The sequence below is a fragment of the Elephas maximus genome, chromosome 16 (assembly GCF_024166365.1).
Source record: "Elephas maximus indicus isolate mEleMax1 chromosome 16, mEleMax1 primary haplotype, whole genome shotgun sequence".
Taxonomy (NCBI): domain Eukaryota; kingdom Metazoa; phylum Chordata; class Mammalia; order Proboscidea; family Elephantidae; genus Elephas; species Elephas maximus.
This window is the reverse complement of record NC_064834.1, coordinates 17,130,679-17,153,877: the sequence shown is the minus strand read 5'-3', so window position 1 is coordinate 17,153,877 and position 23,199 is coordinate 17,130,679. Positions and strand designations below refer to the sequence as shown.

The following is a 23,199-nucleotide window of genomic DNA, read 5'->3' as shown; positions in this document are numbered from 1 at the left end:
CGACCCCCTCCCGGCCCCGCCTATCCCGGTGTGCCCACCCCCGGCCCGCCCCGCCGTCCCCTCGCCCGGCTACCGCCGCGTCCCGGAGCGTCACGGTATGAGCTGACCGGCCGACAGACAGTTGGCACCGGGGACGCTGGCGCTGAGTGACTGCACTCTCCCGCCGGCAGCCTCGGGCGCCCGGAGCCAGCGGTCCAGGCGGCGGTGCCGCGCGGGGGGCCGGAGCTGGCAGGCGGGAGGCGGCAAGGACCGGAGGAGGCGGTGGTGGAGGTGGTGGCGGAGGCAGGCCGGCTGGCTCTGGGGCAGCCCAGCGCGCGCGGCAGCCTCTCCCGTAGCCGGGGGCTCGGGGCTTGGGCGCCCACCCGGCCCGCATCCCCTCGCCGCCCCATGGCTCGGCTCCGCGCGCTGCTGTCCTGCCTGCTGTCCCTGCACTGCGGGCTCTGCGCCGCCGCAGGCAGCCGGATCCCAGGTGCGTGCGTGCGTGCGTGCAGGCGCGCGGGGCCCGGGGTGCACTCGGGGCAGGGTGGCCAGAGGGAGCCCGAGCGAGCCGGAGAGCGTCTAAGCGGGAGGCAGGCGGTGCGCACGCTAGGGCTGAGGTCACTTCTCCGTGTGCCATCGGCGCTGTCCCGCGCTTTATCTCCCTTTCTGGCACAAGAGGGAGGGGGGGACCCCAGGACAGGGCTTGGGAAGCGGGCCCGGCCGAGGAGGGAACACTGGGTATCTTTTTAGGGGCTGTGTATCTTGGTCTTTCTCTCTACATCTCTCTCACTATCAGTTTCTTTTCTTTGCACCCTTCTCTGTCTCTCCCTCTCCATCTTGTGTGTGTGTCTGACCCTTTCACACACGCAGGCAGGCCGGCAGGTGATTACCCCCACCTCGGGGAACACAGAAACACATCTACACACCTCTGCCCTCCCCCACCCCAGCCTTCTCACACTCTGGACAGACATCCTCACACACGGCAGGCACACTCCACCCTCACCTTGCAGGGTGGGGTGGCCCTCCTGGTGGCTCGGGGCATGGGCAGGAAGCTCCTGTCATTTTCAGGCAGGGTGCCTGCTGGCCTGTGAGCTCTGTCCACGCGCCAAAGTGAGGTTCCTTTTGCAGCAGACCTGGGGGTCTTCTGCTGGAATGGGTAAAAACAGGGGGGGAGAGTTAGCCCCCTTACCCATAACCACCTTGGGCATAGGTGATTTTCCGAACACATCACTTCTGGGTTTTATCAGTGCTGTGATGAGGGAGGCAGTGTGGAAATGAAAATTCCTCCCAAACTCCTATCCATGAATCACCAGGCCTGGAAGCCAGGGAGCTGTCATTCCCATCCGGCTGGCGGACTCAGGGAGAACGGTGTGAGGACGGGGCGGCTGGCGTGCAGCCTGGAGCATGGGGCCATGACCTCACACTTAATTCAGCCCAAATGGGCAGGTCACCCTGCGAGTCTCCTTTTATTTTTGAAGATCTATATTTACCCAGCTTGGAGCTGGGCCATGGAGAAATCTCTGCTGCCCCTGTGCTTCTTAAAAAAGTTTTCTTTCTAAACTTGGAAAAACAGAACCGTGTCTTCCCTCCCTCTCTCTCTGGCTCCTCCTTTCTCCTAGACTCGTGCCCACGGTCCCCTGGGTTTCTAGGTGTGTTTGTTTTGCCAGCTGCATTCTTGAGAGTGTAGTGAGGAGGGCCCTACCCCAGGTGGGCCGGTGACTTCAGCCCACTGGGGGAGTTTGGGCAGACCTGGCTTTTCTTCTTTGCCCTGGGGGCTTTTGGAGAATTTCAGTCCTTTCCGAGGCAGTCCCATGGTTGGATCACTGTTGCTAGAGTGACAGTCCTGTTTGGCATGGTTTTCTCCCCTTCTGCTAAGTTTAAAAAAAGGAGTCCCTGAGTGGCGCGAATAGTTAAGCTCTGGGATACTAATCAAAATCTTGGTGGTTTGAACCCACACAGAGGTGCCTTGGAAGAAAGGCCTGGCAATCTGCTTCTGAAAGGTCACAGCCTTGAAATGGAGCTCAGTTCTACTCTGTAACACATGGGGTCACTCTGAGTTGGAAACAACTCGATGACAACTGGTTTGGTTTTTTGGTTTAAGTTTAACAAGGCCCTGGGGATAGAGGGGGTAATTTATGTCCACAAAATATTTGAACACCATTCATCCAAGTGTAGAGACCTAGAGGCTCAGAAAGCAATGGATGGAAAATGGGTGAACTTGGGCTAAGGGGTGCATGCAGTTGACACTCAAGGTTGCCTACTAGGCAGCGCATCCAGTCTTCTGCCCCCATGGGATTTCAGGCTTCCCCTTACCTCTGCACGGACTGCATTGAAGTCACTCCTTGTTTACTTCCACCAGAACTGCGCCTCTCTGGAAAGCTCCACGACTATGGGGTGACGGTGCCCTGCAGCACAGATTTTCGGGGACGGTTCCTCTCCCATGTGGTGTCGGACCCAGCAGCAGTCTCTGCGAGAAGCACAGTGGTGGGTAGGCCACCCACACCACCGTCACGCTCCAGGCACCGCCGGGTGGCCCGCAGCCCCCTGCACCCCGACAGAGAGAACCTGCAGCCTGGCAGGATGGGACGCCACTCCCTGTACTTCAACGTCACTGTTTTTGGGAGGGAACTACACTTGTACCTGCGGCCCAACCGGCGGCTGGTGGTGCCGGGAGCTTCGGTGGAGTGGCAGGAAGACTTTCAGGAGCTGTTCCGGCAGCCTTTGTGGCAGGAGTGTGTCTACACCGGTGGTATCACAGGCATGCCGGGGGCAGCTGTCGCCATCAGCAACTGCGATGGATTGGTAAGGGACGAGCTTCTTGTCAAGCCGCATTCCCCCCACCACTCCCCTGCCCAAGCCCGGCCGGCTGAGCCAGGCCGACATGGTTTTCTCCTTGGCTGCCCTGTGTTTGGGATTCCTGTGGGTATACTGTAGTTGGAGCCAAGTCAGGGGATGTGCTGCCTTCCAGACAGAGAGCAGCGCACTTGGCCCGATGTGAAGTGGCTGAGTTGGGATAGGTCCTTTTTCTCATCCGTTCCCTTGTCATCCATGGGATCCATCTGGACCACAGCTTACCTGGTTGGGACCTTTGAGCCCAGACAAACACAGGGGTTAGGAAGGCGGGCTCTGGTGGCTGACTGCTGAGTTTGAATCCTGCTGAGCTACTTGCTAGCTATGAGGACTTGGATAAGTTACTTAACCTCTCTGCGGTTTTTTCCTTTACGCACAAAATGAGGATTTATTTATTCACTCTGCACATATTTACTGCACATATCCTGTGTGCTCAGCACTGTCCCAGGCACTGGGGGATATGGTAGAGCCTGGGCAGATGTGGTCCCTGCCCTCGTGGAGCTGCTGTGCTGGTGATAGCGATACGAACTACCTCTCCGGCAGCGCACTGGGTGGGTGGCACATGCCTGGCACGTGGTCAGGGCTCTGCATTAGCTGCTGTTGTGTGTTATTCTCACTGTTACTTCCTTCTTCTTCTCCTATGGACCTCTCTTCCCAAAGCCTGCTGGCTCTTTCTGGCTGCTCTGATGTTCCCTTTCTTAGCACCTCCCCTCCTCCCAGGTGCTGGGAATGCCCCCTGCTAGTTGGCTCCAGATTGCAAATGAGAAAGCCATAGGGTGGGTCCTCTCCCTCACTGTCAACTTGAGCTAGGTCTCCTTCCCCTCGCCACCGGTCCTGGGGGGGCTCAGGCCCTCAGGAGCCTGTGTGGCAGCCTCTGAGCCCCAGTGGGCAGCTCTTCCCATGGTTTCTACTTTGCCAGCGACAGCAGGTATGAGCTAATGTTTGCCAAGAAAGGACCTGCTTGTCCTCTGTCACACACCTTTAAGAGGGGTGAGTCAGATGGGGATGCTGGTAAGGGGGTGGGGGTCCCCTTCACTGGCAGGACTGAAAGGACTTCTCACTTATCAATCTCTTCCATCCTCAAGAGGTGTCTTCCTGCTGAATATCGTGGCTGCCTTTGTCTATGCCAGTATTTTCCAATCTTTTTTTTTTTTTTTCATTATTGGCCCCCTAAGGAGCCTTTTTGGGGGCATTGGTTGTTCAATGGTAGAATTCTTGCCTTTCATGTGGGAGACCTGGGTTCGATTCCCAGCTGATACACCTCAAGTGTAGCCACCATCTGTCTGTCAGAACAGGTTTCAGAGGAGCTTCCAGACTAAGACAGACTAGGAAGAAAGGCCTGGTGATCTATTTCTGAAAACCAGCCAATGAAAGCCCTGTGGATCACAATGGTCCAATCCTCAGTTGATGATGGGGAAGGTGCAGGGCTGGGCAGCAATTCATTCTGTTGTACTTAGAGTCCGGGGCCAACTTGACAACAGCTAACAGCAACAACAAGGAAACTTTTAAGAGATTTTTTCCTTAATCATCCCCCCGCCATGGAATTTTAATACCAGCACTCCAATCTCTGTCTCTTTTGTCACATGGCTGTCTTCCCTCTGTGTCTCTTCTCCTCTTTGTGTAAGGACATCAGTCATTTTAGATTAGGTCCCACTCTATTACAGTATAACTTCATGTTGACTAATAAAAGTCAGAAACCCTATTTCCAAACCAGGTCACATTCATAGATACTAGGGGTTAGGACTTCAACATGTCTTTTGGGGGACACATTCAAGCTGTAACACCCCTGCTTTGTCGCAAGTCAAGTTCCTGCCTACCTAGCAGAGGGGAGACCCCACATGTAGTAGTTTTAACATCTACTTGGTTGGTTTTCCAGAACACTATGGGTACTCAGTAAATGGGAATGATGATTATTTTTTGTATCGGAGGTGGTGATATTTGAATTGGGCCTTGATGGATGAGTAGAAGTTGGGTGGAGGCAGAAGATGGGGAGTGGCCTCTGCTGGGCAGAGGAAAGCTTGAGCAAGAGAGTGATGGTTGGACAGAGGACAGAGCGCCCTGTCCAGTGGGGCTAGGGAGTGGATCCCAGAAGCTGTGCTGGGCAGGTGGGCTTTGTTGTGACCTTGAGGGAATGCTAGAGGGGGCATGAGGCAGGGATGGACCAGCTTGCTGTAGGAAAAGAGGCTGGGCTGGGAGTTGGGAGACACCTTTGCATGGCTGTGTGGCCCCAGGCAAGTTGCCCTCCCTGTCTGGGCCCACTTGCCTCCTTGGTGCCTGGAGGAGGCTGGAATGGATGAGGTCAGGCCCCTTCTAGCTTGATATTGGTGCTTCATGACCATGGGGCAGGCCTGGCTAGAGGAATTTGAAGCCTGGCCGCTGTAAATAGACTCCTTCCTCCCCTGGTGGGTACCGGGGCCTGCTGGTGCCAGGCCTGGGCAGGGCTGCAGGTACAGAGCGGATGGAGAACTTCCCAGTAGAAGACATGGTCTGAACAAGCCCTGCTCTGTGTGGACAAGTCCCTGAGGTAGAGTCGACTTGATGGCAGCGGGTTTTGGTTGGGTGTGGACAAGACTTGCTGCTACTTGGCTCTTCACTGCTCTGGTGAGGAGTGCAGTGTCTAAACTGGTGGCCCAATTGTCTTTTCCAGCTGGAACCTACAGTGGTGGGGAGAGACCACCATCTTCCACTTCTGCCATCTGGTAGTGCCACTCGCCTTTGAGCCCCTGAGACAGATGCTGGGCAGGGTTGTGTGCAGTGCGGTTAATCAAGCTTAAGAGTGACCTCCCTTCCCATCCACTTTTCTGGAGGGCCTTGTATGTGTCACAGCTGGTGGTGGTGGTAGTGGGGTGGATTCCAGGAATGAGGAAGCCAGCATCCCTGTCCTGGATGAGTTCCTAGGCTAATTGGAGTCCCAGAGATGGAAGCAGACCGATTGTAATCCTGTGAGGGGCAGCAGCAGCGGGACCAATTTATTTTGGTTAGAGCATTTAGGAAGGCTCCCTGGAGGAGGTGGCATTGGCTCAAGATTATTCAAATATTGTAAATATGAAAGAGAAGTTCTGGATCCCTGGCCAGCAGAGAGAATGACTGACCCAGCCAGGCTTGAGGGTATTTGGGGCAGGAAATAAGGAATGTAGCAGAGGCCCAGTTCTACTCCCAAAATATTCCCTCTGGGATCAGGAGCAGCTACTCTGGGATGCTGTCAGGCCCGAGGGTCCCCAGATTGAGAAGCAACCCAGTGGCCACCTGTTCACAGAGCCTTCCTTAGGGCGCCCTGCCAATCAATCCAGGACTCCTCCCGACACCCTGTGACGCCCAACCTCTGTGATTGCCTATGGGCGGGGAGAGCCTGGGTCTTCTTGAGTCTTCTTCAGACTCTCTGTCAGTGTTTGTGGCTCTGGATTCCCGGGAAGAACATAGGGACCTGGGATGGGGGCCGGTTCTTTGGGTGCCCTAGAGGGAGTGTGGGCAGCAGGGTTCATCAGAGGGGGGTCCCCACTCCAGGGTGAGGCCATGTGACCCCTCCTGCAGGTCTGCCTCCCAGTGTCCTGGCCTTCTCCTGGCCTGGCTGTTCCTGCACTGGCAGGATCAGGGCTTGGCTGCACTGCGCTTCCCTCTTTGCTTCCAGAGCCTTCTGTGAGTCACGGGCCTGGCGTGGGAGCAGCCACACATGTAGGATTTGTCACCATCTGGTTCCGCTTTCCCCTCTTCGGATGCCGCATTTTTGACGGGTTACACTGAGTGGAGCCCTGGCAGGCTGTGTTGGGGGTGGGGGGCTGGCCCCCAGGCTGGCCTCTTCCAGCAAGTCACTGAATCTCTGAGCTCCTTTTGTGTCTAAAACAGATCACCTTGGAGCGGCTGGGGGCTGATAGGTAAAGGGTGTGGGGCTTCTTTCTAGGGTGATAAAATGTTCTAAAATGGACTGATGACGGTTACACAACTCTAAATGTACTAAAAACCATTGAATGGTACACCGTAAATGGGTGAGTTGTATGGCATTGTGAATTAGATCTCAGCTAGCTGTTACCAGAAAATAAGAAACAAAACAAAACAAAAAACGGGATCGCAAAACCTTCTTGTGGGGTTGCTGTGAGCATGAATGGTATTATACACATAAAGGGCCCGGCCTGCCTCTCAGTGCCTGTGAAGGGCATCGTGAGTATAATCCCAAGGAGGCAGTCTAACCCATTGCCCTTGAGTTGGTTCCGACTCATAGAGACCCTATAGGACAGGGTAGAACTGCTCCATAGAGTTTCCAAGGGTATAAATCCTTACGGCAGTAGACTGCCACATCTTTCTCCCAAGGTGGATTTGATCTGCCAACCTTTCAGTCAGCAGCCGAGCGCTTAACTGCTATACCACCAGGGCTTCTTGGAGGCAGTCTACGGTGGTGGAATGTATGAGGTTGTTTTACCCGGTACAGACTAGTTGTGTGACCTTCAGTAGTTTCTCAGCCTCTCCGTGAGGATTAAATGAGATGATAAAAAGTGCAGTGTCTGCTGTATGGTGGGGCCCTAAAAAATGGGCATCATTTCAGTGATCACTATGAGGAGTGAACAACGGTGATAAATACTAAAAATATTGTTAGAGTCCCTCCTACCGTGGGGATACATAGGTCATCGGGGTTATTGCTTCCAGTCATGTGTCTAGGAACCGAGGCCACCTCTGGTTCCTGGGCTGGCCATGCCCTGTTCCCTTCTGCCCTGCTGGGTTTTTTGCAGAGTGCTCCTGCGTGCGTGGGAGACTTGAGTATCACAGATGACCCGTAGTAACCCAGGTGCCTCCCTGGGCAGCAGTGCTGAGAGGGGCCAAGTGGAGTATCTGCTAAGCATCTGTGGGCCTCTGCCCCAGGCCAACTCTGGGCTGGGACACAGGGATGAAAGTCACCCCTCCATGCCCATACTGCAGAGCCCACAGTTTAAAGAAAAGGCTGACATGCTCATGAGACAGCATGGAACCACACAGACCATGCTAAACCTCTGTGGGAGTGCAGGGAAGCCGTATGGACTCAGTCGGGGCTCCTGGAGGCAGGTGCCAGGAAGGAGATGTGGTCCAGGGAGAGGACATTTGGGCTGGGTTTTAAAAGAGCTGGAGGATTTTTTCAAGCAAAGGGGTAAAAATTATGGGCATTAAATTTTTTTCTATGGTGGTAAAATAGAGCAAAATTTGCCATTTTATCCATTTTCAAGTGTACAATTCAGTGACGTTAATTACATTTACAATGTTGGGCAACGATCACCTGTCTAGTTCCGAAACTTATATCACCTCAAACAGAAACGCTGGACCTATTAAGCAATAACTCTTCACTCTTCCCTCCCCCTGCCCCTGGTGACCACTCATCTGCTTTGGTCTGTATGCATTTGCCGATTCTAGATAGTTCCTATAAGTGGGATCATACACTATTTGTCTCTCTGTGCCTGACTGATTTCAGTCGGCATGATGTTTTCAAGGTTCGTCCATGTTATAACAAGTATCAGGACTTATTTCTCTCTGTGGCTAGATAATACTCCATTGTATGGATATATTGCATTTTGTTTATCTGTTCATCTGTTCATGGACACTTGGGCTATTATAAATAACAGTGCAGTGAACGTTGGTACACAGGTATCTGTTTGAGTCCCTGCCCAGTTCTCTTGGGCATATACCTAGGAGTGAAATTGCTGGGTCGTATGGTAATTCTGTGTTTAAATTTTTGAGGAACCGCCAAAATTGTTTTCCACAGTGGCTGCTCCATTTTATATTCCCTCCGGCAATGCATGGGGGTTCCCATTTCTCCACATTTTTGTGAACACTCGTTGTTTTCCTTTTTCTGATAATAGCCGTCTTAGTGGCTGTGAAGCGGTATCTCATTGTAGCTTTGACTTGTATTTTCTTAATGACTAAATGATGTTGAACATTTTTTCGTGTGCTTATTTACCATTTGTTTATCTTCTTTGGAGAAATGCCTCCTCAAGCCCATTTTTTTGATTGGGTGGTTGGTCTTTTTGTTGTATGGTATGCATTTTTTTTTATGCATTTTTCAGGGAGGAAAATTGTATACCTTCACAGGGTTCAGGAATAGCGAGTCATCCCAGCTCTCCGTGGGAGAGAGGGAGAAGTGAAAATGTAGTATGGAAAATCACCAGGGACCTTAGACTTGTTCTGGGGCCCTAGGGAGCCATGGGAGGTGTGTAAGCTGGAGTCCTATGAGTATGTTTGGAAAAGGTACTAATCTTTCTAGCCGAGATGCTGTGTGGGTCGATTTGCCTGTGGCTTGTTGGTATCCTTATGACAAATGCACGCCCTGGACCCTGGAGCTGCTCCTTTGCTGTCAGTAAAGTGAATACGCTTTCCCAGTGACCCCTTGGGAAGCCTCTGGCTCAGTCCCACTTTCCACCCCTGACCTGGGGATGTGGAGTATGGAGGCCAGAAGTCTTGGCTGTGGCTGTGTCGCCACCCAGCCACCCAGCTGGTCTGTCCACATACATGTTGGTCTGTGGGCTGCCTGCCCTCATGCCTCTGGGAGGAGGGGGTGCCCTGGAGCCTCGTATCTGACCCCGCGCTGTGTAGGTCTCACCACCCTGCCCCACCTACTTCTCTGGCCTCATTGCCAGCATCTCCTTGCAGATGCCGGGCCCCAGCCAGGCTGGTCAGCTCCCTCCTCACCTCCAGCCTTTGCTCCTGCTGGTCATTCCTCCCACAGTGCCTTCTCTTACCTCACTTCTAGGAGGTGCATCACCCATCTCCACTACCTGGCTCCTAGAAATCAGAGACTGTGCCATCGTTTGCGTTCCTCTGAGCACCGAGCACAGGGCTAGTGTTTTAGTTCCCGGAGGCTGCTGTAACAAAGGTCCACAAAGCAGACGGCTTTAAACAACACTTCAGGAGGTCAGAAATCCAATATCAAGATGTCAGCCAGGCTGTGCTTTCCCTGAAGTCTCTAAGGGAACATTTTTCTTGTCGACCTAGGGGGGTCCTTGGTTTGTAGCTACAGCTCTACAATTTCTGCCTCTGTCTTCATATGGCCGTCTTCCCTGTATGTCTGTCTCTCTGTGTCACTTTTCCTTTTCTTAGAAGGACACGGTCATATTGAATCAGGTCCACCCGACTCCAGTATGACCTCATTGAACTAATTACATCCGCACAGACCCTGTTTCCAAAGAAGGTCATGCTCACAGGTGCCTGGGATTTTCAAACTTCAACATATCTTTTTAGGAGACAAAATTCAACCCATAACACAAGAAAGAGAAGAGGCCCACATAATAGTAGGGAGGGGTGGGTGTTGTGGCAAATTGGGGAATTCTAGTCTAGTGTTGCAAGATCTTTGAATTTTTTAAGGAGAAATCAGAAATATGAATTTGTAAGTAAAGTGTTCTAAGTTTTGTAAGTCAAGTGTTCTAACAGCCACAGCATGGCTGTTAGCAGTATGTATATGGGGATGAGAGTGTAACCCCTGGATGCAGACTGCCTGGATTGACATCCCAGCTCTGCCCTTTACACGCTGTGTGACCTTGGGCAATTACCTAACCTCTCTGTGCCTCAGTTTCCTTATCTTTAAAATGGGGCTAGTCATAGGACTCAACCTCATAGAGTTGTCATGTATATAAAGGGTTTAGCACAGTACTCAGTACTCATTGCTATTCATTGGAAACCCTGGTGGTGTAGTGGTTAAGCGCTGCAGCTGCTAACCAAAGGGTCGGCAGTTGGAATCCGCCAGGCGCTCCTTGGAAACTCTCTGGGGCAGTTCTTCTCTGTCTTGTAGGGTTGCTATGAGTCGGAATCGACTCGACAGCAGCCGGTTTGGTTTTTTTTTTTTTTTTTTTTGGTTTATTCAATAATGACGATTTATTGGTTGTGTTGGGGAGTTTGAGGAGATATGCGGCAGAAAAGAAGAGGAAGTCAAGAGCACCCCATTGGTCTGGCTGCTACCCCCCAGATTGCCTTGAGGTCTTCAGCTTGCAGGCAGAGCCTATCCTGGGGAAGACTAGCAGGAGTCCCAACCTCACCCAAGCCTGCTGGTTTTTCTAAGGGTGCAGTCACAGTTTTTATTCTTACCTGAACATTCCCGCTGGCAGTTCTGGAAAGGCAGGGTCTGAGGCTTGGTCCCCATGTGTCCTTAAGGCTCTGGCATGGGCCTGACCAGGGTAGACTCTCAGCGACACTGGGTCTACCGACCAGGAGGGGAAACGTGAGGAGTCTCGCTCTTGGAGGGGATGTAAGGCGCACGTCTGGATCTTTTCACCCCAGTAGATGAGGAGGAGCATCACATCTGTCACTCTACCCCTGGCCAGAGATGACAACTGGGTCATGTACTCCCAGGGGCCCCCTCCTGTGCCCTGGCAAGCCTAGCAGATCAGCTGTGGCCCGGGGGCGAGGGGTGAGGCCTGCTTGCCTTCCTGCCCTCAGCATTCCCTTCACAGGCAAGTTTCTCTCTCCGTGAGTGTGACCTGGTTTCTCATGTTTGTTATTCACATAAACCAGTTCCCTGAGAAACACAGCCCGAGACTGTCTCTGGGCCTACTTTGCAAAACTTATGCATGTAGAATGAAAATAAGGAATTGTCTATTTGCGGAGGAGGGGGGAGTACCATGACCTAAGGTGACCTGCCATGGTGACCATGGGTCTTCAGTGGGGAAGTTGGCCTATAGCTCCCTCTTGTTCTTTGTACATTGGTCCTTCTATGGCCACTCCTTGATTGTGGAGGTGTAGGGCCTGGAGGCCGCAGGTAGGGGCAGTGGTCAGGACAGGCAGCCAGGTTTTCCCGGAGAGACAGGCAGATGGGGAAAGGGTTCTGCACTTGCCCCCTTGGTAACTGAGTGCCTGTATCAGTCGTTCATTGCTGTGTAACAAACCAGCCTGAACCTTAGGAACTTAAAACAACAACAGTTAATTCTTTCTTATGATCCTGTGGTTTGACCAGGCGGTTCCTGGTGGCGCCTGGTTCCTCTGGAGGGTTGGCTGGCCTGGCAGGTCCAAGCTGGTCTCATTCACATGTCTGGCAGTTGATGCTGGCTATTAGCTGGGCAGCCTCAGTTTTCCTCCATGTCGCCTCTCATCCTCCAAAAGGCAAGACAGGCTTCTTTCACTCCAGCCTCAGGGTGACATTCCAAGAGGGCAAAGGTGGAAGCTGCAAGGCCTCTTAAGACCTAGCCTCGGAAGTTGCACAACATCACTTCTGCTGCATTCTGCTGGTCAAAGCAAGTCACGAGGCCATGCAGAGTCTCTGCAAAGAAGCGTGTGTACAGGAACAGAAGGAATTGCTGCAATCATCTTAGCAAACATTCTTCCGTGTTGACCTTTAGGCAAGTGATTTGACCTCTGGGAGCCCCAGATTCCTCATCTGTAAAGTCGGTGTGCCTAACTTATGGTTTTGTTGGTTAGAAAGCGTGTACTTAAAATGCTGTCAGCGTGCCTGGAACGATAATGGTAACTTTTATTATTATTATTGCTGATGTCTTGAAATAAATAAGGAAACTGAGCATGACCCAGAATAGATTTGTTTCCAGACCCTGGATGTCCATTCCAGTGCCCTTGCTCTTGCTTCCTAGAAGGCCCCATCCTGTCTGTGCCTCTGTCTGAGTAGAGTCCAGCGCCTGGGTCCCGGGTGGTTTTCCAGTCCTCTAGGCGGCCTTTTTTTTTTTAGGCGGCCTGGTCTTGTAGGGTTTCACCTCCGTAGTCTACTCCTGGCCCTGCTTCACTGTCTGCCCTGGATTCAGATATGGAATACAAGTCAGCTGACCCCTCACTGCTGTGCCCCTGGAGCAGGGCCTTCCATTCCAGCAAGGGCTGCTCTGGGGGCTGGTTTTATTGTTCTTTCTCTGCATCTTCAGGCAGTGGCTGGAGGGAGGCGGCCTCTGGGCTGCCCTGGGGCTGGTGATGTGGCAGGGGCTCAGCTTGCCTTTCCATCAGCCTCGCAGACCCAGAGTGGTAGAGGCCCAGTGGTGGGCTGTCAGTGAGGACCCAGGGAATTTCCACATTCCCTGGCCTCCGCAGTGGAAAGTTCCCAAACCATCTCCAGGCCCAGCATTCCATTTCCCGCATGTGGGCTGGCCCTGCCTGCAGAGCTCTAAGAAATAATAATGATGATGATGATGATAATAATATTTACAGGCTACCTCACCCCTGGCAGTCCAGAAAGCTCCCTGTCAACACAAACCCAGCATCTTCAGATCATCCTCGCATTATGAAAACCTCCTGTCCCGAATCTCAGTTCAGCGGAATTTCAACAATTCACTCTGCCTTTGGTCTCAGTTGTAGACAGATGTGGTGGGAAGAAACTTCAGGCGCCTCTAGGTCCTGTCTTCATTTTTCACATGAGGAAACCGAGGCTCAGGGAGAGAAAGAGACTCACACGCAGGGCCACACAGCAGGTGAATGTCAGAGCCCAGCAGGGTCCAGGGTCTCTGATGCCCAGTCCAGTGCCTCTCCCGTGATCCCACGTGGCCTCTCCTGAGTCAGTGGTAAAGCACTGAGTATATTGAAATGGAGGAGCCCCTGTGTGGTGCAAATGGTAAACACATTCAGCTGCTAACCGAAAAGTTGGTGCTTTGAATCCACCCAGTGGCACTTCAGAAGAAAAGCCTGGTGATCTATTTCTGAAAAATCCACCATCTAAAAACCTATGGAGCAGTTCTACTCTGACCTACATGAGATTGGAATCAACTCCACGGCAATGTCTTTTTCTTTATTTTTTTTCTAATAGTATGTGAACTAGGAACTCAAGTCACAAACCATGTGACGGCCAGTGATACGCGGTAGCCATAACAACAATTTCCGAGTGATGAATGCTAAAAGCAATTGGTCCAATGGTTGCCCTCTGTGTGTGTGTGTAGGGGGGGGGGGTCTCATGGGAGTTCTTGGGCCTGGGTACTTATTCAAGCTGTTTACACAGCCCCCACAGCGTTTCCAAAGGTTGGAAGGAGGGAGGACAGCAGGGTGGGGTGCTCAATTTTCGCATGTCATTCTCATCCGCAAAACTTGGAAAGCAACTGAGAAAAAACAAATGCACAGTTAGTGGGATTTGAAACTCGGGGAACCTTTTGGCATGTTTTGGCCCAAGATACCATTGCTGCTCGCTGCCTTTTCCATTTTCAGAATATTTAGGGGTGGGGTGGGGTGCTGTTATGTACACATGATTTGTCATGGAACATTAAAAAAAAAAAAACCCTGTAGTCTAATTTTCTTCCGCATTCAGTAACACAACTGACAAGGCAACAGAAGGGGTCCCTTTCAGAGACACAGCTGAAGGCGCAGTGATTTGTCAGGACACGGTGAGGCCTCAGTGAAACCCTGTTTAAGTGTGTTGGTTGAAGCCCTTTGTCAGCCTTTGCTTTTCAGTCAACCAAATATTTACGTCTTTGATCTGACTGGAAAAGTCCCACCCCCTCCCCACCCCAGCCGCCCCAGCCCAAAGTCCAGGTTCATTACCGTCCATGCTCTGGATTGGCTCCACCAGCCCAAAGCGGCCTGTGTTCATAGCCTGGCAAACCGCTGGCCTGGACCTGTGGAGACTTTGATACTTTGTCACCTCATAATTCATGGGGAGACTTTGGGTAAAATACGCTGCCACTAATCTACGGCCACATTTTGTTGGAGAGCAAATCTCTCGTTAAGGGCGATATACCCAAGGGAGCTCAAACTGGAAGTCTGACCCAGAGGATGTTGATTTAAGGTGGTTTCATTCTGAAGGCAGTCTCAAGGCTGGGAGCAGTACTTGTCCTCCTGAAACTCACATCTAGAAGACGGACAGACAGAAGTACCTGGAAGCAGGGAGGAGGGAGCAATGCTGGCCATCTGAGCTGGGCCGGAAGGGCTTCCTGGGGAGTTCACAACAGAAGCAAATGTGTGAAGTGTGTGAACACGTGGGGCCCGTGGGTGGAGCAGGCACCGGGCAGACGTTTGTTTGCTAGTGGTCTTAGTTTCCCAGGGCGGCCGTACGTAACCACCACAAAGTAGGTGGTTTTGAAGAACAGAAATTTATTGCCTCACAGTTCTGAGGCTAGAAGTCCACATCAGGGTGTCGGCTGTGTTGATTCCATCTGAGGGCTCTGAGGGAGGGACTCTTCCATACCGCTCCCCTAGCTTCCGATGACTGCCAGTGATCCTTGGCGTTCTTCGCCTTGTAAATGCATCTTCCCGTGGTGTCTTCCCCTGTATCTGTAACTGTGTCTGTTCTCCTCCAGTATGACCTCATGCTAACCTAACTGGTAACATCTCAAAGAAGCTATTGCCAGACAAGGTCACTTTCCTTTGCCCCTCTAGATGTATATCCCTATGGCGTCTTCCTCCTTCCTGTAATTGTCTTCCTCTCTGTTCTCCCCTTTTATAAAACACAACTCAGAAGGGATTAGGACTAAGACCCACCCTACTCTGGTATGACTTAACAGATAATATTTACAAAGAAGGACTTGATTTCCCCAAACGGGGTCACATTCACAGGTACAAGAATTAGGACTTCAGTGTATCTTTTGGGGGGCTACAATTCAATCTATAACACTGCTAATTCCAAAGGGAACCAAACAAGGCTTAACAAGAATGACAAGTGTTGGGGTGGTCTGAGCCCCTCTCTCTCCTAGATTATGGCAGTGGCCTTCCTGACGGACACCCCTGCTTCCACCCTTGCCCTCTGCAGTCTATTCTCCAAGAGCAGCCTGAGCTGTTGTGAGCTGTTGGTGAGTTGACCCTGGCTCATGGCACCCCATGCACATCCGAACAAAAACCTGCCTGGTCCTGCACCATCCGGGTGTTTGGCTGGGGATCAGACCGTTGTGATACATAGGCTTTTCAAAAGTAGATCACCAGGCCTCTCTTCCTAGTCCTCCTTAGTCTGAAAGCTCTGCTGAAATCTGTTAAGCATCATAGTGACTTGCAAACCTCTCTCCCGCAGAGTGGCTGGTGGGTTCAAACCGCTGACCTCTTGGTTAGCAGCTGAGCACTTAACCACTGCGCCACCAGGGCTTCCTGTTTGATGCAAAATGGCAGAGATATACATGAACATGTATGAATGGGAACCTGGCGAATGGGCCCGAGTGCTGGAACATGGGCATTTTTGTTGCTAGTAACTAACAGGGCTTAACACAAACTAACTTCAGTAGAGGTTCAGCGTTCTGAGAAATCTGGAAAACTTGCCAGTGGAGCTGGTCCCTGGGCAGGATGAAAGATGGCAATGTGCCACATTGGATGGGGCTTTGTAGTAAACGGTGTTTCCTCTGCTCCCCGACTTGTGCAGAGGAACGCAGTGATGCATGGAGGGTGAAGTATCTTAGGGCACGAGAGCTGCACCCAGCACAGGGGCTCAGGTGTCTGGGTCCCTGGCTCTTTCCATTCTGTCGTGCTCCCCCTGCACTTCTGAAGGGAACCCTGCCTATCCCTCCACATCCTTCATTTTACCTCTCAATACAGATCTGCCATGTGTGTTAGACCCTGTGACAGTGAGCATCTTACCTGCACGATCTCACTTAAGGAAGACATGGTTGAAAACCAAGTCAGCACCCCTGGGCCCAGCCAATTAGGGATTGAATGAAACAACCTCTGCAGGAGGGAGGCCTGGCTGGACCATGCCCGTCAGGGCCCTATCTCGGACTGCCCTCAGCTGTGGGAGGGACTGGAGGTGCCTTTCCCTGGGTGCGCCCCTGCTGTCAGCTCCCCCTTGCATTTGACCAGTTGGGGTCCAAATGCAGAGCCTTACTTGGTGAAGAAAGCTGCTCCTCAGCTCGGGGCCTGGCAGCCTGCATGGCCTCCTGGCTGCTTCCTGTCTCCTTGTCCCAAAGCCACTGGGCTCTGCCAGGACTTGGGGCCAAGCAGGGCCCAGGTGACGCTCCCAACCCTGTGGTTGGTGAGCCAGGGTAGTGACAGAGGGGAAGCCTTTGGAGCACGTGGCTCTGGGCACTGGGGAGTGGAAAGTGGGGGTGGCTGCAGGCCTGGCAAGGGCTGCCCTGGGCTCTGGCTGGACTCCAGAGTGGGGGTTTGCAGCAGAAGCTCATCTCTGAGCACCTGCGGTGTGAGGCCCTGCCTGCCTCTAGGCTGGGACCCCTGCCACTGGGGGTGAAGTGGTCGGGGAGGGGGGGTAGGAGGGGAATAAGTAGAAAAAAGCAAGCACACTTTTTGGGGGGTCTCTGGATGGTGCAAATGGTTAACCCTCTGGACTGCTAACTGGAATGTTGGAAGTTTGATTCCATCCAGAGGCATCTCAGAAGAAAGGCCTGGCAATCTCCTTCTGAAAAATAAACCATTGGAAAATCTATGGAGCACAGTTCTGTTCTGACACACATGGGGCCGCCATGAATTGGAATCAGTCATTGCCAGCGTCAGCATCACCATACAGCTCATACTAGTAATTGTCCCCACTCTGCGCTGTGGGCTCCCCAGCTGGGTTGACATCGCTGACTTGCCGTTGGCTGCCCGGCAGACCACGCCCCATACTGCCCTGGGCGGTTTTGGTGAATCACAGTGGGGTTGTAGCTGGTAGGGCAGGAGGTCAGTGAGTTGTAAGACAGCACGTAGGGTGCAAATCATAGATGTTCCAGATGATCATTAGTTTCATTCCCCCAGATGCACTCGATGCAAGAGGTAGGCAGGAACCCAGCCTGGTGCTATCCCCCTTCCCTTGCTTAGGGTCTGCACCGTTGTTCTTTCCTCTCTTTCTTACCCATTTCCTGTATTATGACTAACAAATTCAGGTCAGACAGCCCCATGCTGCTGCTACTCTCTAAGCAAAACATGGGTGGATCACTCAAACATTCCTTTTAGTACCATTCCATTGCTTCAGAGCGTCCAGGATTTAGATCCATGGTCCTCAGCCCTGGCTGCACATTACAAACCCCTGGGCAGCTTTGAGAAAATGCTGATGCCCTTGCCTCCCTCACTGAGATTCTGATTTCATTGTTCTGCGGTGTGGCCTCGGTGTCAGGAGTTTGGGAAACTCCTCAGGTGATTTCAATGTGCAATTCAGGGTGAGAACCACTTTGGTGTCCTCTTGGGCAAGTCTACTGTGTGTATGACAGAGAAGCTGGGGTCAAGCAGGTAAGCCAGGCCGAAGAAGGGAAGAAAGGAGAACACCGCCACTCAAAGGCCCTGAGATGGGCATTTCTTGTTCACTATTTCATTGAATCCTCCCAACAATCCTTTGGCTTTAGATGTGGAAACTGAGGCTAAGAGAAGGTGGGTGACTTGCCTGAGCCCCAATCTGGGCAGGGGCCTGGCTGGGAAGGAACCCCTGTGCAGCCTCCTCTACCTCATTAGACGGCAGGAAGTTGGGGAGAGAAAAGGAGAGCTGCATTGTGTTTGTTTCTCTCCCTTTTCAGTTTTGTTTTGGGGGAGGAGGATTACACGGTGATGACCTGCTCCCTGTAGTAATGCGTGTGTTACGGATTGAATTGTGTCCCCCAAAACGTCTGTCCACTTGGCTAGGCCGGGTTCCCAGTACTGTGTGATTGGCCTCCATTTTGTCATCTGATGTGATTTTCTGTGTTGTAAACCCTACTTCTATGATGTTAATGAGGCAGGACTCAATCTACAAGATTAGGTTGTGTTTTGAGTCAATCTCCTGTGGAATATAAAAGAGATAAGCAAGCAGAGAGAAGGGGGGACCTCATACCACCAAGGAAGCAGAGGTCCTTTGGACCTGAGGTTCCTGAGCTGAGAAACTTGTAGATCAAGGGACGATTGATGACAAGGACCTTCGTCTAGAGCCGACAGAGACAGAGAGCCTTCGCCTGGAGCTGGCGTCCTGAGTTCCGACTTCTAGTCTCCTAAGCTGTGAGAGAGTAAATTTCTGTCTGTTAAAGCCAGCCACTTGTGGTATTTCTGTTACTGCAGCACTCGATAACTGAGATGACATGTGTCCACAGACATCCTGCGAAGAGTTGGCTTTCCTTTTGAGATAAGGAAAATTATAGCAAAGTTAAAAAAATACCTAAGACTTTAAAAAAACAGTTGCCGTCGAGTCGACTGTGACTCATGGCAACTGCACGTGTGTCAGGACAGGACTGTGCGTGCTGCACAGGGTTTGCGATGGCTGAGTTTTTGGAAGCATAGCTCCGGGCCTTTCTTCTCAGGCACCTCTGGGTGGACTCGAACTGCCAACCTTTTGGATAGCAGCTGAGTGCATTAACTGTTTGCACCACCCCAGGGACTCCCCTAAGAGTTTAGAGAAAAGGCAATTGCTGGCAATTTTGCCACCCAACCTTCTGTCTCTGCGTGTGCTTTTTCATCTTTACAATTACCCTGTTCCCGTCTCTCTTTCTGGGTAAGGACTTAGCCCTCCTAAGGGCACTCAGCCACTGGTGTTTTTTTCTCATGGATTTCTTTCAGTTTATAGGCAGGTGGAAGCCAGTCCACATTGGAGCCAGGAGTTAAGGACACACCCTCACTTGGTCCCAGGTTGTCGCTCCCATCACTGGACCACCGGCTCCCCCCGTGAGCCACTGGGGTGCCAAGAATAATTTGGACGATGGTCGTGGCAGGAAAGGAAGATACTTGAATAGCCCTTGCTGCACGGCAGGGACCATTCTAGGCGCTCCGTGATATTACTTTCCTGGAGCGACCCTACAAGATAGGTGCTGTTATCATCCTGAGGCACAGGGATATTACATGATGGAAGAATGACAGAGCCGGGATTTGAACCCAGCCTCTCTGGCTCTAGGGCCTCTGCATTTACCCACCAGCCCCACCATATTGCCTTTTCTCTCCTGAGAAGGATTCTTGCTGCAAATGGGCTGAGCCCAACAGGACCTCAGTAGCCTTTCACTCAGCATCTCCCAGGTCGTGCAGTCCAGTGGCCATGCCAGATAACTGCGTCCAGCTGGTGGAGCCTCTCCACTTCCTGGTGTTTCTTCTGCACCTCTGGCCTGTTCCGGAGTTCTCATGGTACCAGCGTGGGGCGTGCCAGGACATGCCAGTGCAGGGCCAACCTGACAGTTCTCCATCCTCCAAGTGCTCCTGCTTCTTGCCTGTCCCCAAGGCTGTGGCTCCATGTTAATCAGCTTCCAGACTTTCCTTGGCTGGGGCCCGAGGCCTTGGCAGCCCCAGCCTCCAGCACAGCTCCTGGGGCTCAGGGCTTCCACATCAGGTTTGAATTATATGGAATCTCAGCATCACAGGCCTTCATCTGAGCCACCCTGACTCATGCTTCCGTGGAAGCCGGTAGCCTAGGCGCCTCATGCTTGTGTGCCGTCTCCCTGCATGTGCGCCATCTGCCTGCCTGTGTGCCGTCTTCCTGCATGTGTGCCGTCTCCCTGCATGTGTGCCATCTCCCTGCATGTGTGGCGTCTCTCTGCAAGTGTGTCGTTTCCATGCATATGTGTCATCCTATGTGTTGTGTTGCCTCCGTGTGTGCCTGTTGGTTCTGCATGTTTGTCATCTCCATGCATACATGTGATTACCATGAGTCTCTTGTCTCCTCCCATGTCCGTCTTGTCTGTGTGTGTTGTCTTCCTGCATGTAGGTTGTTTCTATACATGTGTGTCACCTTGGGGCGTGTGTGTCCTCTCCATACGTGCTGTTCATTTCCATGTGTGTTGTCCCCATACACGCATGCCATCTCAGGGGCTGTGTTCTCTCCCTGCATGCATGTTGTTGTCATGCATGTCTCATAGCTTTGTGTGTGAGTGTCATTTCCACATCTATGAGTTGGAATTGACTCGATGGCAGTGGGTTTGGTTTGGTCATCTCTGTGCATCTCTGTCGTCTTCACTTGCACGTGTTGTCTCCATATGCGTGTGTCAGCTCTGTGTGTATGTGTGATCTTTGTGCATGTGTGTCACCTTCTGGTATGTGTGTTGTCTCGATGTATGTGTGTCAGTTCATGGGTTCCTGTCATCTCCCTCCATGTGTCATCTCCATATATGCATGTTGTCTCCACACGTGTGTTATCTCTGTACCTGTGTGTCATCTCTGTGCATGTTGCCTCCCTACATGTGTGTCATCTCTGCACATGTATGTTTTCTCTGTACATATGTGTCATCTCTGCATGTGTGTCATTTCTGTGCATGTGTGTATCAGAGCACACATGTTCTCTCTGCTTAGAGTTTAGCAGCATGATCTACACATACAGCTCAAACACCCTGATGTTTTAAAGCCCAGCCCAGGCCCCATCCTCCAGGAAGCCCTCCTCCTTCTAGAAACAGTCACTGTTTGCGCCTCTCACTCTCCACTTAATCTCAATTGCCAGGTCTGATTTCCTGACTTAATTTCCTTGAGAACAGAGGCTGGCCTTTCCCCCTCTTCCTTCCCCCCATTAAGCCCAGCCTGTGGTAGAAGCTTCATAAAAACATAAAGATGTCTTGAGTGAGGCTGAAGGTGGGAGGGATCTGGACCACCTTGAAGAGTCCTGGCAGTGGAAGTATTCCCGGGGTCTGGGGGTTAGTAATGATTTAGGTCTTGTTGGGTGCAGCCCTGGGTTTTCAGCTGAACTGACCATGACAGAACCACATGAGAACTTGAAAAGACTCAAACCCTTGGGTCCCGCTCTTCCCTTGATTATTGGCTTGAGCAACTGGGAAAATGATAGTGCTATTTACTGAGATGGAGAAGACAGGGGAGGACTAGGTCTGGAAGTCAAACCAAGAGTTCTCCTTTCAAGTTTGAGATGCGTAGTGGAGACCCTGGGCTTCTGTCAAGAATAATAATGTATTATATTGCTATGGAATCATATGCAATTATTATGGAATCATACATATGGTCAGGAGCCCCTGGGTAATGCAAACGGTTAACACACTCAGCTCCTAAACAAAAGGTTGGAGGTTCAAGGCCTGGCGATCTACTTCTGAAAAATCACCAGTTGAAAGCCCTGTGGAGCACAGTTCTGCTCGGACACACATGGGGTCGTCATGAGTTGGAGTCAATGGCAAATGTATTTTTTATATGGGATCAAGGCCAGAGATGCAATTTGGGAGTTATCTGCAGATGCATGATATTTAGAGCCATGGGATCAGGGGAATGCCTGGGTAGAGCCTGTGGCTGGAGGAGCTGAGTAGAACCAGGTTAAAGTCGTGATCATGGGCTTTGGTCACACCGAGGGTGAACCTGGTGAGGGCAGTTTCAGGGAAGTGGTGGCTTTAGAAGCCCATCTGGGGCAGGTAGAGAAGAGATACTGAAGTATAGAAGTGAAGGCAGTGAGTGAAAATGGTGTGGGAGTGGCGCCTAATCTCCTCTAACTTCACAAGGGAGGAAGGAGAATCAGGATCAACAGCCTAAGGCTGATTCCTATGAGGTGGAAGTCAGACATGCCTCCTCTCTCCGCCATCTATACCAATTTCGACACCAACTGTCACTCCACGGGCACTCTCTACTTCTCTGCTGAGTTCAATAATTCGTTGCAGTGTCTCACAGAACTCAGAGCCGTATCAAGGAAATGGCTCACATGGTTGTGGAGGCTTTTTGTTGTTGTTAGGTGCCATCGAGCCAGTTCCAACTCATAGACCCACGCATGACAAAACGAAACGCCGCTGCGTGCTGCACCATCCTCGCAATTTTTGCTATGTTTTAGCCCATTGTTGCAGCCACTGTGTCAGTCCATCTCACTAAGGGTCTTCGTCTTTTTCGCTGATCCTCTACTTTACCAATCATGATGTCCTTCTCCAGAGACTGATCCCTCCTGATAACATGTCCAAAGTATGTGAGATGCAGTCTCGCCATCCTTGCTTCCAAGGAGCATTCTGGTTGTGCATCTTCCAAGACAGATTTGTTCATTCTTTTATCAGTCTATGGTATATTCAATATTCTTTGCCAACACCACAATTCAAAGGCGTCAATTCTTCTTCTGTCTTCTGCCGGGGGCCAGCCTCAGCAATGAACAGGGTTACCAGAGGAGGGGTAGAGTTCGGCGAAAAAAGAATGAGCGGTAGAGTGTCTTATATTTTCATTCTGCAGAAAAAAAAGGCTCTGCTCTTTATTTTTTACATGGTCTTTTATATCATAAGCTTACAAAAGCATAACATCGCATGATCAATAAAGGGGCAGTACAAGATATAATCATAAACATCATTTCCCAGAGACATAATTTTCCAAGTGACACATAGTACAGTTCCGCATACATACACAAGTACAATGAGTTTTTTGTTTAATTGAAGAGAATATTTTGTTGATATATTTTTACACAAAATAATAATTGACTTCATATTGCTTTACACTTATGCTTAATTTTGCAATACCTTCCACAGTTTTTATAACAATTAATCTTTTTGCAAAATCATTGTTACATAGGCTTTGTCCATCTTGTCCAGGGTGGTCAAGTTCCTGAAGTCCAGCCACTTTGGGTTACGTCATATTGTCCACGATTATGCCAAGGACAATTAGCCCAATCTCTATACCCAAAGACCAGTCAAGCGCAGCAGTGAGCGGGGTGGACGAGAAAGTTGACCTGTAATTGGCTGAGAGATTGGCTGAGAGAAC

The 23,199-nt window shown here is 51.3% G+C and overlaps 1 protein-coding gene across 2 annotated transcripts in view; it reads left to right on the top strand.

Annotated features, from left to right (window-relative positions):
• Nucleotides 1-383: 383 nt before the first annotated feature.
• ADAMTS14 (ADAM metallopeptidase with thrombospondin type 1 motif 14) overlaps nt 384-23,199 on the top strand; it is a 105,100-nt gene continuing 82,284 nt past the window's right edge. For both annotated transcript variants that reach the window (XM_049855787.1, XM_049855786.1), the window contains exons 1-2: nt 384-469; nt 2,339-2,781. In XM_049855787.1, the coding sequence (XP_049711744.1) occupies nt 388-469; nt 2,339-2,781 (525 nt within the window). In that variant the 5' untranslated portion in view covers nt 384-387. The remainder of the gene's footprint in view (nt 470-2,338; nt 2,782-23,199) is intronic.